The sequence below is a fragment of the Drosophila albomicans genome, chromosome 2R (assembly GCF_009650485.2).
Source record: "Drosophila albomicans strain 15112-1751.03 chromosome 2R, ASM965048v2, whole genome shotgun sequence".
NCBI classification, from domain to species: domain Eukaryota; kingdom Metazoa; phylum Arthropoda; class Insecta; order Diptera; family Drosophilidae; genus Drosophila; species Drosophila albomicans.
Window position 1 is genome coordinate 11,742,715 of NC_047631.2, and position 16,730 is coordinate 11,759,444.

The 16,730-nt window shown below is 38.2% G+C and overlaps 1 protein-coding gene across 29 annotated transcripts in view; it reads left to right on the forward strand.

The window, feature by feature from the left end:
- Positions 1–459: 459 nt before the first annotated feature.
- LOC117573534 (tropomyosin-1, isoforms 9A/A/B) overlaps positions 460–16,730 on the forward strand; it is a 29,551-nt gene continuing 13,280 nt past the window's right edge. For 9 of the 29 annotated variants that reach the window (XM_052007743.1, XM_034256796.2, XM_034256790.2 and 6 more), the window contains exons 1-3: positions 6,551–7,022; positions 7,299–8,566; positions 16,318–16,451. In XM_052007743.1, coding sequence (XP_051863703.1) covers positions 6,566–7,022; positions 7,299–8,566; positions 16,318–16,451 — 1,859 coding nt within the window. In that variant the 5' untranslated portion in view covers positions 6,551–6,565. Of the gene's footprint in view, positions 576–3,445; positions 3,602–3,776; positions 3,903–6,089; positions 7,023–7,298; positions 8,567–8,654; positions 9,248–10,742; positions 11,509–16,317; positions 16,452–16,611; position 16,730 lie in introns of those variants that run through there. The other 20 variants (XM_034256807.2, XM_034256799.2, XM_034256806.2 and 17 more) reach the window with 18 other exon arrangements.

A 16,730-nucleotide genomic window follows, 5' to 3' on the forward strand; every position in this document is an offset into this window, starting at 1 on the left:
TATAGAGCTTTTCAAAATCAAATAAAGGGAAATTTTTGAAAAAGAATTCTTATAATATGCCTATAACATGCACACACGCATACAAGCGCACGCATACAAATACAAAGAAAAGGAACAGGTGAAAGCAACACTCAAAAGTGAAAGAAGAGAGAACGAGAGCGAGAGCAGCAAATTTTGTTTGTTCTGTTCTGTTTTTTTTTTTTGTAATTTCTTCACATGCTTATGCAGAAAAGCGTTCGTAAATTGAGAGCCACATCAAATGCAGTTCCAAAATAACAATTTGAGCGGCCAGCAAGATTTGTGTTGAGCATGCAAAACGCATGGCAGCAGCTGGTGAGCGAAGCGACGACGCGACGGCGCTTCGGCTTTACGTTTGCCCAAAAGTATCTGTCAGATACTTTGGCGCGCTCTCACACTTACACACACATGAACACAGTGTCAGCCAAGCACGCACACTAATGCAATCAGCTTGAAATCGAAAAACAGCGGGCATCGAACGTCAGTATATTGAATAAATATTTTCAGTTGAACATCACAATCCGTTCAAGTCGCGGATAACTCCGAATAAAAGTTTTGTAAGTAAAACGAAAAAATCAACACCAAAATTATATGAAAATTCTTACAATAATTTCTCAACGAAATAAATTAATTAAATGTAAAAAAGAAAATCAAGTGCGCTAAAAGTTAAACATTTAAAGGACATTTTGAAAAGTAAATTACATAATCAAAAAAGTACAAAAGTTCTAAAATAAAGAAAAGCAATATATAAAAATAACAACATTTTCTTTAAATTTACAAAGTGATTTGTGTGCAGAGTTCAGAGAAGAAACCACAAAAAGTTTTTGGCCAAAGTATTTCAAACATTTAGATCGATTCAGTTCAAGCCCCCAAATTGAGGCTAAGCTACTTTGGCAACAAGATGCAAATATGAGCAAATAATTATAACTAAAATGCAGTTACAAAAAAAAAAGAAAAACCCCAATCAATGTCTTTGCAAACTTAACCACAATTTGGCTTCTAGAATTTCAGTTAAGCTCATTGCGTGCGATATATAAATATAAATTTAGAATAAATCTGTAAGGCGTTAAGTATGTGCTTTATTTAATAAAACTCGGTGAATTTATGAAGATAAGAGGACACGTAAAAGTAAATTGTATAATGTAGATTTTTAAAATTATAGTGAAAGGTCAAGCATATGTTAATTTTGTTCTTTTAAAGCATCATCTGGTCCTTTAGCTTTTGAAATTCGATATTGAACCACCGCCCACCGCATTCAAATCGAACTGTGGCGAACGTAGGCGAACTGCTTAAGAATTTTGGTCGAGAAAAAGCTTTGTATTAAGTAATATCCATTTGAGCAGATATTAGGAAATATTCAACAGATGCTCGTTTATTTTTAGCATTTCACCGAGAGACACATTTGTGCAGCTTTCGAGAAAGCTTTTCGTATTGCCAGGAATGTTGAAATGTTCTCCAATTACATACATACATATATACACAAATATACATATAGTATGTGTGAGACATACAATTATTGGATAGATATGTGTGCATATATATCTGTGTGTTAAAAATAGCTGAGTAGAGCATTTTATGTATAACAAAAAAGTTGTTGTTTTTTTGCCATGGATAATTTGGAAAATTCTGTGCTAGAATCAGGTTGAATTTCGAGGTGATAGAAGGTAGCCGATTTGGTGCTAGAGAAGGTGGGCCTACTATTAAGTAATATTTTAGGTAATTTTTGTGTATTTATGTGGTTTATTCTTAATTATAAGTTCACAGCTTTTTTTTAAGTTTTATATTGAATAGTTCCATTTAACCGGCTTAAAAAACTCTATAAAACATCTTTCAGTTTCACAAACTGAACCCATTTAAGCACATTAATGAGTACTTTTTCATATGGTCTATAGGCCGATTTCTTCTACTCATGTTGAAACATATTATATGTATGTCATTGCCATTATACATGACGCCGAAATTATAAAATTGCATGTGATTTTGTGCTGATTAAACAGACATAATTCAGTATGTCACCTCGACATCTACAATACTTATTTACAAACAAACGCAAACCTTATAAATTTTATGCCTTGCTTGCAATTTAATTTAAACAAAATTCCATTTTTTTGACAATATTTGTTTGTTCGCCTAAAAGCCTGGAACTCACCTCAGGAGCTGGCCGTGTAAACAAACGTGTTAAAAATAAACCCATAAGCCAGCACAAAAATATCTTCATTCTTATAAGAAGTGTGGTCTGAAACTGACTCAATTAGTTTGGTATTTCTCAGGCATGACAAATTCAATATGTTGGTCAAGCATTGCGAGTATAAACGTACCTAAAGCTTCTTCGAATTTCTCTGTCGACCAGCTGAGTCCACAATTCCCTTGTAGAGTGAGTCAGACTTGTAATAATTGCATTCTCTGCCTTATCAATGCGATTCTCAGAGTGTAAGCGAGACAAGTGGAACTGCAGAACAACTTTTAGGAAGTCGTAGATAATGTAGATAATGCTTAAATGTAAACATTTTATTATAATTAACCAAACAAAGTTATCTGCTTACAATAGCTCAACTGGGTTCTATTTGCTAAACTTTTACGTCATATTGTACATTTTAATGAAATGCAGAATTTGTGCTCAGTTTTAGTTGTTGTTCTTTCTTATTATTAAGTGACAGAGTTGAAGTAATTCATTGGTTTTAAGCTTTACAAAGTATAATCTCTTCAGTCCTTCAACTTTGCTAATGAACTCTCCCCATTAATCGCTGCTCCTTAAATGTGCAGTCGATATTTGAGTTGAAAGCCAATAATAATGTCATGCTCTCATGCTCAACCATTGTTTGAGCTCATCAGACTGATTTGAATATTTGTCTTGGGTTTTTGTTTTTGTTTTTGGCGTCTTTTATTGCGCATGTTGCCGGTGTTTTCTGGTCAATCATCTCTCACAGTAACTCATTTAATGCAATAGTCAGTGGGGCGTAGCGCACGTTTTTCAACGATTTGTTTGTACCCAAATCGAGATTCAATATTCTTGGGATGTGAGCTACTCGAAGTTAACACTTAGTTATGCAGCTCACATGCCACATGCCGCATGCCGAAGCTGTGAACATTTCTAAGTAGAGAGTTGTTCACGGGAAAAAAATTGTGTCAAACTGAGCTGTGTTCTTGATAGATTTCAAATTCGAATGCTGAATAAAAAGATGTTTGCAAACACAGAGAGAAAAGTTGGCAACTCTATCGATACAGTTATTATATAGTATGATAAGATCTCTTAACATGCACATGAGAAATGCTAATCACAGATGCGAATTGTACTTTCTTTCTTTTGCGTAGCGATGATTATCGCCGTTGTATCAAAATTGAATGCCCATTGCAATAGCAGTTGTTTGTAATAGTACTAATAACAATAATAATAATTGCAATTATCAATTCCGATGTTTGATTTCAGTTTCTTTCGAGTGTGTAGCAGTAAAACAAAAAACCAGCCACCATGGATGCCATCAAGAAGAAGATGCAAGCGATGAAAGTCGACAAGGACGGAGCTTTGGAACGTGCTCTCGTCTGCGAACAGGAGGCACGCGATGCCAACACCCGCGCCGAAAAGGTAAGCACTCACTCAACCATGCCACCACATGTTGCACTGCCCCATATATGTATGTTAGTTACATGCACTCGCTTCATATCTCTCATTTTGTTACTACAAAAAGCCCAATTGTTGGCTGTTAACTTGTTAACACATGCAATTATTAACACACGTAATTCTCAATTGGTGTCTTTAGGCCGAGGAGGAGGCTCGCCAGCTGCAAAAGAAGATCCAGACCGTTGAGAACGAATTGGATCAGACCCAGGAAGCCCTGACCCTTGTCACCGGCAAGCTCGAGGAGAAGAACAAGGCTCTGCAGAACGTAAGTACTCGTTTTATTTTCTTAAATTCACTCAAATTAGATTAGAAATAAGTTAGAATTCGTAGAAGATTAAAATATTCTAGAAGTTTAGTTTATAGGAGAGAAATTGTGGATTGAATAATCGTTTTTCTATTGTTTACATTTCCTATATTTAGTAAGTTCCAGACTATCTGGAAAGTTTCAATAGGGCTATTTTGTTTCAATAGTCTGTTTTGATTTGAAAATTAAATTGAAGAATAAACATTATTCTGTATTGTTTATATAAACCTCTGTAATTCCAGTCTGTTTGGAATGTATCCAAAATTTTAAAATTGATTCTAAATGTAAAAGCATATTTTTCTGAAATTCTTAAACCTAATTCACTTATTTTCACATAGCATTTCATTGGATGGGTTTTTTTTTATTAAATCCATGAAATTCTAATTTAATCATTAGAAATTATTCACAAAAAGTTTAAAACTCAAAACTTATATAAGTAAAATAATCTAGAACAAAGACATCTATAAATATAATAAGGTTAAAAAAGTGAGATCATTAAAAAAGTGTTTGGAAATTTGCTGTAGAATATTTTTTAAGAATATTTATGTTATTATCGTATTATATTATTATGTCTGTTCTCTTAATGGACCTTGTTCCATTGTGTAGCAAGAAAGCAAGGAATACACTTGAAATCAATACCAGAATAAGAATTTTACGGCTCTTAGATATATGTATGTTTAAGCGTTTTGGTGACAGCCAAACTGCATTAAATTGGGGCCGGGTTCGGGTCCGGAAATCTATCTATGCCATCTGGTCACCATCAGCGATTTCACGGGTATTTTACGAGATGCTGCTAATTTGTAGCCACCTTTTAGTCGAACAGCAAAATGTTTGGGGAAATGCCTTTCGTATGTTTGTGCTTTTAAATTCCATAAAAACAAAAAAATTGGAAAATTTTCGAAAATTCAAACAATAGAAAAAATATATCGCTACGCAGCTCGAAACGAAAATCATTGCTGTTGGCAACGCCGCGTATGAGCGCTATTTTTAAATGTGTGTGCAGCAGCAGCACATGAAAATAGCTTTCGCTAGGTGTGTGTGAGCGAGACGCACTGAGAGCACTGCTGCATGTGCGTGTGTATGTGTGTATCAAATAACGAAAAAGCAAAGCCAAAATCTTTTGCTTTTTCGTTTTCTTCTTTCTCTTCTCTTTGGCTTTGCCAAAATATTTGCTCGCGCAATTTGTTGTTGTAGTAAAATTGAAATAGCGCACAGTATTTAGCACATTTTTTCTTAACTTGTTCGGTGGCCGGCTGCGTTTCCAAACGAAAATTAAATACAATTTTTCATTTCATTTGATTTGACTTTTGATTGGTTGGTACGTTCTTCATTTTGCACAACGAGACTCGAAAGTATTTCAAGGACATTTTCTTGGCATCCAAAATAGAGTTGCCAGTTGGCAACGTTTCAAAAAATGTTTAGTGTCGTCTACAGGTAACCAGCGTGCAATCTGTTTGAAGTAAATAAATACCTGCTTATCAGACAACATAAATACAAAAATAATTTTTTTGTTGATAAATTATCATTGTATATTATAATGATTAACACATAACTTGTGATGGCATTTGGCCGTGCGCTCTGCTTTTATGCTCACAAGACACTTAAATAGATAATGACGATGATATCGAAACACATGCACATATAGAACTTCGCTGAGTAATATGCGAAAAGACAAAAAATGATAAAGCGTTGAGAGGAGCAAGGCAATTAAATCTAACGCAAATGAAATTAACAGGAAAAATTCAATGAGAGCAGCAATTGAGAGCGAACTATCTTGTGCGATTGTGAATGTGATGAGAGTGAATGTGAGTGGGCGTTGGGGCTGAATGGCCTACTCTCTCCCTCTCTTTCTCACTCCTTTCCCCTGTTGATCGCAGTGCATCGTAAATACAAACACACTTGCTTATACACATATGAGCATGTGTGCATATATGCTGACTCACTCGCACATGTTGCCACCACACTGCTTGGTAGGGGGCGCAGCAACAACAACAAAAACAGCAACAACAATGTGGGGGAGAGAAGAGAGCAACCGCCCTGTTAGATGGCTGACGGATGATGATGGTTGAGAGAGCGAGCGAGCGGGCCATAGAAAATTATCGCATAGCGCACACCACACACACCACACACAACACTTTCAAGTACAACGCCACAAAGCAAGCAGCAAGCAACTGCCGGAGGGGCCGAAGAAATAAGCAGCCGCCTCACGCCGCACATTACAATTAATTAAAACCAAAAAAAATTCAAATTAAAATAAATTAAATTAAATCAATAAAATCATCAATAAAATTGCAATTAAAAACACTAGTTTTATTTAATTCAATTTAAATAAAATCTTAGTGCTTTTCAATTACATAAAAACGCTACGTTACAACCAACTACAACAAATACAACAACAATAATAAACAACCACAACATCGCAATTGACGTAGATGCAAAAACAACGTGTAGGGGAAGTTGACCAAATACAAAATTTTCTTTTGCTTATTTCAACGCGCGACTGAAATTTGAAAAAAAGAGAAGAGAAAAAACTGTTGTATTAAATCATCAGTAAAAATAGAAAATCAACACAACACGCATCAGATCACAAACAACAAATACAATAGCCGCAACTCATAATTAATATGTACGAAAAAACATTAACAATAGGAACTGCAAAAGTTAATAATGCATATGTGTGGCAAAAAGTGAGTTACAACAACAAAAATCAAGCCACAGCGGCAACAACAACATCAGCATCGACAGTCAAGTCTAAGCAAAAGCAACATAACAACAACAACAAGACAGTATCAAGCAGTGCAAAAAATGCAAGCAAAACGCATAATGAACATTCAAAAACGACTGTAACAACAAAATCAGCTGTAGCAGCAAACACAACACAAACACCAGTAACATCAGCTACGATTGCGGCTTCGTTAAAGCCGGCAACGCAGACGCCGCTTTTCAAAAAGTTCGTTGGCAACGCGGCTAGGCGGCAGACGCTTGCACATCAAATAAAACGCGCACACCGCCATCTATTGACGAGCGGCGGCAACGATAAGCAGCCACAAAAACCAACTACGCGTAATAATAAACAAAGAAGTATTATATGTTGCAAAAATCCGGCAGATTTGCTTACAATGCAAAACAACTGTATAAATACGAGTATGCTTTGCATTGTAAGCAAACAGCAAATGCACAAAGCACTTGCAATTTATTATTTGTGGGTCTTTGTACATATATTGTATTTTGCACCCGACTGGTCCCACTTTGCAGCTATCGATAACGATACTTGGTGAAATCAGCTGATTTGTGCGATATTTCGCCAGGAGTATCGCTATCGATAGCTCATAATATCAACAATTCCCCCATATAAAGCAGGTAGCAGCGCAGCAGCTGCTGCAGGACAGCAGACAAAAACAACAAAACCTCAACAGCAGCAGCGTAATAAACGCACGCTAAATGCAAATAAACATTTGTGTTGCTCAAAAAGTGATAATCAAAAGAATAAGCTAAATAAAAAGCAACAAAGTAAGCGTGGCAAAAACAACAACAACAACGCAGCTGACGACGCCAAATCAGAGCTTTCATCACGTTGGGGCTCAATCGAGGAGCAGCTGAATGTGCTCGACAATCTGCTCCACTACGATGAGGAGGCCGAATTGTATATAGCGCAACTCTACGACAGATATCAACAGCTACAGATAGAGAATAAGACCACCTCGCTTGTGGATAGCGACAGCGACTCAGAGATTTGGAGCTGGAGCGATTACGACTACGATTTGGAGCTGAACATGTCGAACAACAACAGCAACGATGACGACGCCCTGTCCAGCACCAGTGGAGCGGGCAGTCATAGCACCAACAATTCCATCGCATCACCATCTTCACTGGTACCGTCCTCCTTAAAGCGTCGCGGTCACCAGCATCATCCGCGCTTTGCGGGCACACGACGTCCCCAAGTGCCCAATGTCCAGGAGATACTGGCCGCTCTCTACCGCGGCGATTCCAAAGGTGTGCTCTCCAATCTGCGTGGTGAACCGACAGATCCCGAGCCAGAACCAGATCGCAGCACTTTAAGTTTACCTTTAACTGAATCGGTGACAAATTCGCTGGGCAGCAATAGTCCAACACCCACGGATGAGAGCAGTATGCTGGACGATGCCAACACCACAACAAAGGCTGCTTCTGCAGCTGCTGGCGAGGAACAGGCTGTGCCTACGGCCAAAAAGAAGAAAAAACGTGACAAAGGTGAAAAATCTGAGAAATCCGAGCGTAAAAAGAAATCATCATCATCGTCCACAACTGGGAAACGAGAGCGCAGCAAGCGTTCCAGTGGCAATGCCTCCATCATGGAATTAAGCAGCGACAGCATGGCCACCGACCTCAGTGCGGGCGCAATCGATGAGGGCATCGTACTCAACCCAGAGGACGAGGACACCCAGACAGCGGAATGGTCCAAGCTGCGTTGTACCAGCGAGGCAGCTGAGATTGTGGCAGAGCGAGAGGCACGTAGGAATAAAGGACGTTGTGCGGACTATCCGGGTTTGGCCTTTGGACGCTCCATCTTCAGTTCGGACACGATGATGAAGTTCAACATCATTCGCAACGAGCTGCACAACATCATGAATACGCAACTCAAGCGGGTAATTAACAGATGGGGGAGATGTGGGGTGGGGTTGCCTAATTTATTTCAAGCTAATCACAATATCTCTGTTTCTTTTTCTCTTTAAGCCACCTTTGCCGTCGTATCAGCGTTTTAGCCAATTTAACAACAACGACAAAAAAGAGTAACAAAAAGTTTGGTTAGGTTCTTTTACTGTATTCTTTCTATTCTGTCTATGACTGCTCCAATTTTTTGTTGTTGTCTGCTCTTTTTATTTTCCTTTTCGCACACTCATAAATACATTGTACGCAAGTGTATATGTGTGTTTGTGTGCTTTGCACATTGCAAAGCGATTACGTCGTCGCTGTTTTCGTCTTCGCTGCTTTCTTTGCGAATTCTGTTGCTGCCTTAACCCTTTGATGGCCCGTTGTTGTACTTATCTTGTCATTGCAATAGTTTCAGCGACTTATGGAAATCTTGACCCAATTGACACACACATTTGTACTAAAGTTTTAGTTGCCGTTAGCTGATGTGAAGGTTCGTTTAGTTCTCTTACGACGTGTTAAACTCGCACACACACACACACTCTTAAGATAAATGTTGGCTTTCTTATTGCTCAGCACAAAACTATTTCCAAGTGCTTATCCCCACCAGTAAAACACACATCACATCACTGTATTTATTTAATTGTCGGCAATTGTTTAATTAGTTACGCAATTGCGCTTTCTGCATTCAGCATTCGGCACATTCTTGACCGGTTAATTGCTATTGCTATCTCATGCGCACCTGTTGCTTTTGGTTTAGTGTGGGCGTCTCTCTCCCTTTCGTTTTATGTCTTCTGTTCTAAGACGGCGCCCAAAAAGGCAGGGGATAACAAAGCAAAAACAGACTATAATTATCAATGTTAGTACACACCCCCGATCTCACTCGCACTTACACACACACACGTATAGAAAGAGTCTTAATCATTTTAGTTGTAGAAAATGTCCATAAATAGCAACAGTTGGCTTACAGCAGCTTAATGCTAAAAACGTTTTCGACCAAAAACGTATTTCTTTTTGAACTTGGCTCGCCGATTTGACGCGTCGCCGCAGCACCAGCACCATTCAATTATTATTTATATTAAATTAAATGTAATTCTCGCTGCAGCACACGTTCTCAGCATATAAAATGTACGTGTTGTTGTTATTCTCGCAGCCAATGACCTTCGTACATACTTACGTGTGTATGTACAAAATAAGTGCTACCCCCCACTTTGGTGTTGTGTATATGCACCATAAATGTGTGTGGTAGTGACACTGACTGACGTTTACTTTTAATTTCTTTTCAATGCCGCATGCCTAAAAATGGGCAATCGTGCTCGTTTAATTGAAATTGTCCATCGGCACATCGGCAATATTTTCTGTATTATCAACAATTATGTCATTTGTGTCAAATACAACAAAATTATCGCTTTAGCACTTGTTGCGCGCTCTCCTATCTACCTATCGGTCTATCGGTATCGAGGTTTATTTGGCAATCGCAACCTGTCACATACAACAGGATCATGGAAAGCATAACAAACACCAACACCACCTGCTGTAAACACACACAGCCACATGCAATAGACATAGCGTAGCAGCGACAACTAATTAGTCATTGTTGCTGCTCCTGCTGCTTGCGTGTTGATAAGCTTGATAAAGCACCGGCGTTATATGCTGTATTATACAATTATCGTGTGAGCAGGGGTAGGTGCGAAAGAGAAGTTGCAGGTTTACAAGTTAAAGACACACACACACTAGTAGAGATACTTTGCCGATAGTCGATGACAGACCGCTTACTCATTTGCTCTGGCCAAATGGGCAATTGACCAGTCGTTGTTGTCGCTCCCAATTTTGCATAATATTATTTGGCATTGTGGGGAGAAAAAAGCAAAAATCTCAAATATTTCTTCACTAATTAATGCAAAAAACAACAACAAACATGGACTGAAATTTTAGCGGCTTTAACAGGTTTTCCAGCGGGAAAGCCGCCGCATATACGCACACATGCTAGCGCACTCGCACTCACACATACGTAACGGGCTGAGCAACGACACGACACATAGGCGAGGCACTGGCCAACGACTGGAAAGTCACACGAACGACTGAGCGAACGAGCACAGCCGTTGTCTCTTTCGCACGTCGTATACTAAACCACCACTGCCGCTTCGTTCGCGTAGACATGAGCATGCAAAGTGTTTCAGTGGTTCATTTCCAGTTACGTACTCACAAATGTCAGTCGCAGACTCGCGTCGTTTTATCGTCTTCTTCGTTTCTCGTGTGTGTGTGTAGAAGTAGTTACGCTGCCCCCTAAATACAAATATTTAACAAAATAAAATAAACGTATTCAAACCTCAATTATATTTTGCAATAAATGTGTATCAAGTGCGACACAATCTAAGCGGATCTGCAAAAAAAAAAATATACACGACAACGAAGCAAACCAGTAAACGAAGAAGAAAAGTAGTAGAAGAGAAAAAGAAAGAAGAAAAAACCGGTGGTTAGCGCATACTCTTGTCTGTGTGTGTGTGTCGTCGTCGTCGTTTCGTTCGGTCGTCGTTCGTTCTACGTGCGTTGCGTGTGTGTTGGTGGTTCACATTTTCGTAAATTAAAAAATAAAGAAAAGAATATTTGGTGGTGCTGCCATTATAGAAAGAAATTTGTATTTCAATTAGAAATCCAAATCCGAAGTGTGCTTCAGTGCCTACTCTCCCAACTAAGCGCCCATTAAAAGTATCTCTTCTCATCATCTGCCTTTGGCTGCCAAGTGTAAACACTTTAAACACCCACAACTACACAACTACAAACAAGCACAAACATGACGACCAGCATTCCACAAGGTACACTTTTGGATGTACTGAAGAAGAAAATGCGTCAGACCAAAGAAGAAATGGAAAAGTATAAAGACGAATGCGAGGAATTTCACAAGCGCTTTCAGCTTGAAGTTGTTCGACGCGAAGAAGTAAGAATCTTCTTTTATTACAAATTACAATTCAATTCAACTCAGAAATAAGCTGCTACTCTTTTGGTATCAAAAATGAATGTGGCATTGGGTCCCAGTTGTATATTTTGCATAAAAAACTCAAGATAGCCAGCAACAGCAGCAGTAAGCATTTCTTCTTCTTTCCCTCTTTTACTCTCTGAGCAGTGCCAACGTTTCCAATGCAAATACATATGCACGCACGCACACTGATACTGGGAGAACTACACATACTCAACTTGTCAGCAGTGTTGCCAACTCTTAGTGGTCGTTTATAGCAGTGAAAGCACAAAAAAATAGCCAAAAATAGCAAGATTTCTTAAAAAATAGTAAATTAAAATAGCCGTTAGGTTTCAATAATAAAATCTTATATTTTTGTACATTCAGTGTACAAATCTAATGATTCTTCCTCGATAAGCAAATTGTTTAAAACTTGCGCAATTTCCACCTCCTCGGAACCAATATATTAGAAAAATGCGGTAAACTCATCAAGTATTTTTTGTAAAGCTTATATCTGTCGATTCATCAATCAATAAGCTAAATTTTAAATTTTGCATGTCGTTTTGCAGACATTCCTGGAAATGTGGCGACAGCACATTTTTTATAACTGCCATGCACATTGTTCGATGAATTTTTATCTCGCTTTCCTTAAAGATTTGCGCGCACAAATTATTAAGGTGGTCAACCGAACTGATTGAACAATGTTGAGCCACAAACAAGCAGAGATTCCTTTGAGAATGTCTCTGTAGATGTTTTGGGAAACTCTATTGTTTGGTTACCTCGCCGTACTTCAAGGTTTGCCTTGTGTTTTTTAGTTTCAACGGGCGATTTCAAGTCCCACAACTTTGCATTTAATGTGCATTTGCAATATTTGCAAAGTGCTTTTGATTTGTTAGTTAAATCTTTTGCAATACAGTCATTAAGTTGGGGATCCTCCAACTAAGCATCGCGAACTTTTTGTCTATACAATTTAAGAAACAACCGCATAAACACAATAATCAGTGAATTTGAATTAGAGATGGTAGCATTGCGAGCGCGAAACGATGTTGAGAAAATACCAAGTACCCAAAAGCTACAAAGAGGTAAATAATATTTTAGTATTTAAAATACACAATTCGGTCACGCTGGGCGGTAAGCGTGGTGTATATATATTGATAGCCACAAACAACGTCTCTATTGCCAATATACGATTTCCGAAAATTAAATTTGAAGGTCCACTTTTTTTTAGTCGACTTTAAATAAATAAATATTATCAAATATTACAAATAATTTAAAATAGCTAAAAAATAGCAAATTTTTTTTGTGAAATAGCCAACATAACAGGCTCTAGCAAAATTGAGTGGTTTCTAGTTTTAGGTCATGCAAAATAGCCAAATCTGGCTAGAAAATAGCCAAGTTGGCAACACTGCTTGTCAGTGACAGACTGTCACACATGTATATGAGAGCGCGCTCTCTTTTGGGGCGCTCTTTTCATTCTTTTTCGCTCTCCCGATCTCTCGCTCTCGCTTTGTCCCCCCACAATTGTTGTTTTGTTCCTCGGTGGTTTTCCTGTCGCTGGCCGCATTTTGTCTTTTTCATTTGACTATATCTTTTGTTATTACAAAATTCAATTTCGAACACAGGGTGCTTCAAGTTTCAGCAGCTGATGTCTTCTACTTGTAATTCTTTCAAAGTCTAAAAACTGTTATCTATAGACTACCAAATTCATTCACCTTTTAAACTATATGTTATGTTGTCTTATCGGTGACATACCACACTACATTAGCATATCTTTCTTGTTTAAACAATTTACATAAGCTCACGCGAAAGCATAAAAAAATACATAGAACACGAAAGAAGAAATCTCTTTTCGAGTGATTTGTTTTGTGCGCTTTCTCAGCGACAAAAGTAAACCGGCTTTTCTGCTCTTTGTCGTTAGTTTCGAGATAGCGGTGTTCTAAATTCGATTAATTATGATTTTTACGCCGTGGCCATCAATAAATGGATCGCTTCGTGTGTGCTTCATCGGTTTTTTTGGCACTTGCCTTTTGCCACTCTACATAAATTTTTATATGCGTCTAATTTGATTCTAATTAGACAATTGTGCGAACGCGGCATTTGAGCTTTATTTAGGGCTCCCGCAATTGACATGTGTATGAGTGTGCGTGTGTATCTGTGTGAAATCACAGTTTGCACCACAATGACAACATTGTTGACGTCACTTTTTTGCGCTCTTCTCCAGGAAGTTTGGACTTCTGACAATTTAATTCTGAAATTGTTGAAGAACTTTTCAAGCAAAAAAGTTAACATGCTGTTAAATAAAAAAAAAAAAAAAAAAAATAACAGACACTCCTCAAATCCATTTTAAAAAGATATTCGTCGTTTGTAGCCTCATTTCGTGGTTGACCCGTTAGTTGTTGGTTTTTGCTCTCATTTTTTGTATTCTACGCTTTTGTCAAGTGATTGACGTTTAGTTTTTTTTAGCCCCTCCACAAAAGCTAAAACAAAACATAATGTGCTTTATTGTTTGATTTTTTTTGTTAGGCAATGCTTTCAATGTCATTTGCGTGTACATCTCGCTCTCACTCACCGGCATCGCTCTTTGCTGGCTCCCCCTTCTCACATTTTCCTAGTTGCCATGCAATTGAGCACTGATAATTTCAATGCCTTATTGTGACAAATTGGTTTTGATTTGTTGCTTTTTTTCTCTCTCTCTCTCTCTTTCTGACTTGTATGCCGTAATTCAACGAGATTACAACACACATGACAGCAGCAGCAGCTGACAGAAGCTGTAAGCTGACTGCTACGATACTCTATCTGTCTGTCCTCTCAAAAAGGGCCAGATTTTATGCTTGAGAGAGCGGAGCAGCAGTTTTACTAGTTTTATACGGTTTACAAGTTGGAAGTTGTCTGCTTATTGTTTTTATAGCTTATTTTTCGGTTCATAATTAAAAATGCATCATATAACATTAAAAAAACACACCCTACGCACTCGAACGTAGCCGCCGCCCGTCTTTCTTGTATAGCATTTGTGTTGTTACCTTTTGCTGTGTTGTTGCTGCTTTTTTTTCGTTGCCACGGCAATTCCAGTCAAAAAGTTATAAAATTCAAGGTGTGTGTGACTAAGCCGTCAACAATTTTTGTTGTACAATTCCTCAGCCATGCAGCAGATTTTGCATACTCATGGTTTTTATTATTTATTATCATTTTATTTCAATTGTTTTTTATTTTTTTGCATTTTGCCGGTAATTTTTTTATCGTTGCGTCTCTTTCTCTCGCACAAAAACTTGTTCTCTGTATTGGCTTTGCATTTCTTTGAGACTTGCGTTAAAAAGCGTTTAATCTTCAATACGTTTTGTTAATGAGTTCAAAGCAAAGACCAAAATTCGCCTAGTTCCATCTCTGTTACACACATGCACGACTCCCGCTATTTTTAAACGAAACTCAAGCTCAATGTATTGTTTTTTCCTTCGTTCGTTTTTCGTTTTTGGCATTTTTGTTGTTTCTCTCTACTGCTGTTGCTTCATCAACGGGGTTTTGTTGTTTGACTTTCGTGTGTGTTTGGAAAGCGACGCCGCGACGCTGCTGCTTGCTGCTCCCCCTATTTGAAATGCTTTTTTTTATCGCGTTAAACTTACGCCTATGCATGTATGTGAATGAGTGTGTGTTTTGTATGCTGCCCGTTGAGTCGACTGACTGTTTGGACGATGACGTAAGCCGAAGCGGCGGCACGGTTGCTTTTGGTTCCAATTCATAATCACACGATACTTTTACGAAGCTCGCTCGCCGTGTTCTAAGCGTCACTCTTCAAGTATAAGTATGTGTGTGTATGTGTGTATGAGTATGGATGCAAAATTGGCATTATAGGCATCCCGTCCGACCGTCCGGTGGATATCTGGACTGCCTTGTCCAATTGTTGCCGCTTTTGGTCAAAGTCGTTTTAAGCCATTTTTGGGCGTGTGCTGCACACATACAATTAATTCATTTTCGCTTTTTAACATTGGGTCTTACTCACTCTCTCGAGCTGTATCTTTAAAAGGCAATGGCACATCGCATGCGGCGTCAATGTCAAATATTTTCCGTTCCTTAATGGGCATATGTGCTTTATGCTGACGAGCCAACTCTGTTTTTGGGAAAAACTTTGGCTGGGAAAAACTTTGTTGCAGCTGAAATTGTTTCAATTTTTTTTTTGGCAAGGTTGTTCTCACAAGTGTGTTGACGTCATGCATTCGTAACTGTATGTGCTGTTGCCTATCTTTTGGGGCTACCAACTTAATGAACACAACAGTTAAACAATGGGAAATCGATATGTCCGCAGTTGTCAGATCCCCTCAGTGGTAATTGCCCAAGAGAAGAATTGACAGGCTTCGCCTTTATGCTGTTTACGGTTCTCGATTACACACGCAAGCAGAAACATAAATATTTTTGGGCTTATTGTGACCTTGTTAAATCAACTGGCTAAAACGCTGACAACACACAACGCCATCGACCTTGCAAAGGTGGAAACAACAACTTTACTTTCAGATAGATGAACCATCTGCTGCGGTCGACATCCGATTAGATTCTAGACTTAAGTACTTCACAGATAGATGGTGGGATTTACAGTTTAGGAGAGAGCAATTATTAGGGCCAATTCACAATCTATTTTGATACCAAAGTAGCAAATATTTTTATTGATAGTCAAGTGTATTTCTTGCTTTACCTTTAAGTATACTAAGTTATTATCTATAAGTATTTTAAATTATGTGTTAAGCATTTGTACGGTTTTCTATATTGTCTTGTTCGTTCGAACATCGAATATTTGTTTTATAGGCCGAATCTGAGGTCGCTGCATTGAACCGTCGCATTCAATTGCTCGAAGAAGACTTGGAACGCTCTGAGGAGCGTCTGGGTTCCGCCACAGCTAAGCTGTCGGAAGCTTCTCAGGCTGCAGATGAGAGCGAACGGTTAGTACACTTTATTCTTTTATATCTTAATTTTAACTTTATAATTGTCAAATACGTATATGCTTTAATTGATAAGTCTACAGGTTACCTAAGCAACTTAAGTATCAGCATATAATATATATAAACAATGTTCTTTTTGATAATTGCTTTTGAAATTTAGGATACGAAAAGCGCTTGAAAATCGCACAAATATGGAAGACGACAAAGTAGCTCTATTGGAGAATCAATTAGCGCAAGCAAAATTAATTGCAGAAGAAGCTGATAAGAAATATGAAGAGG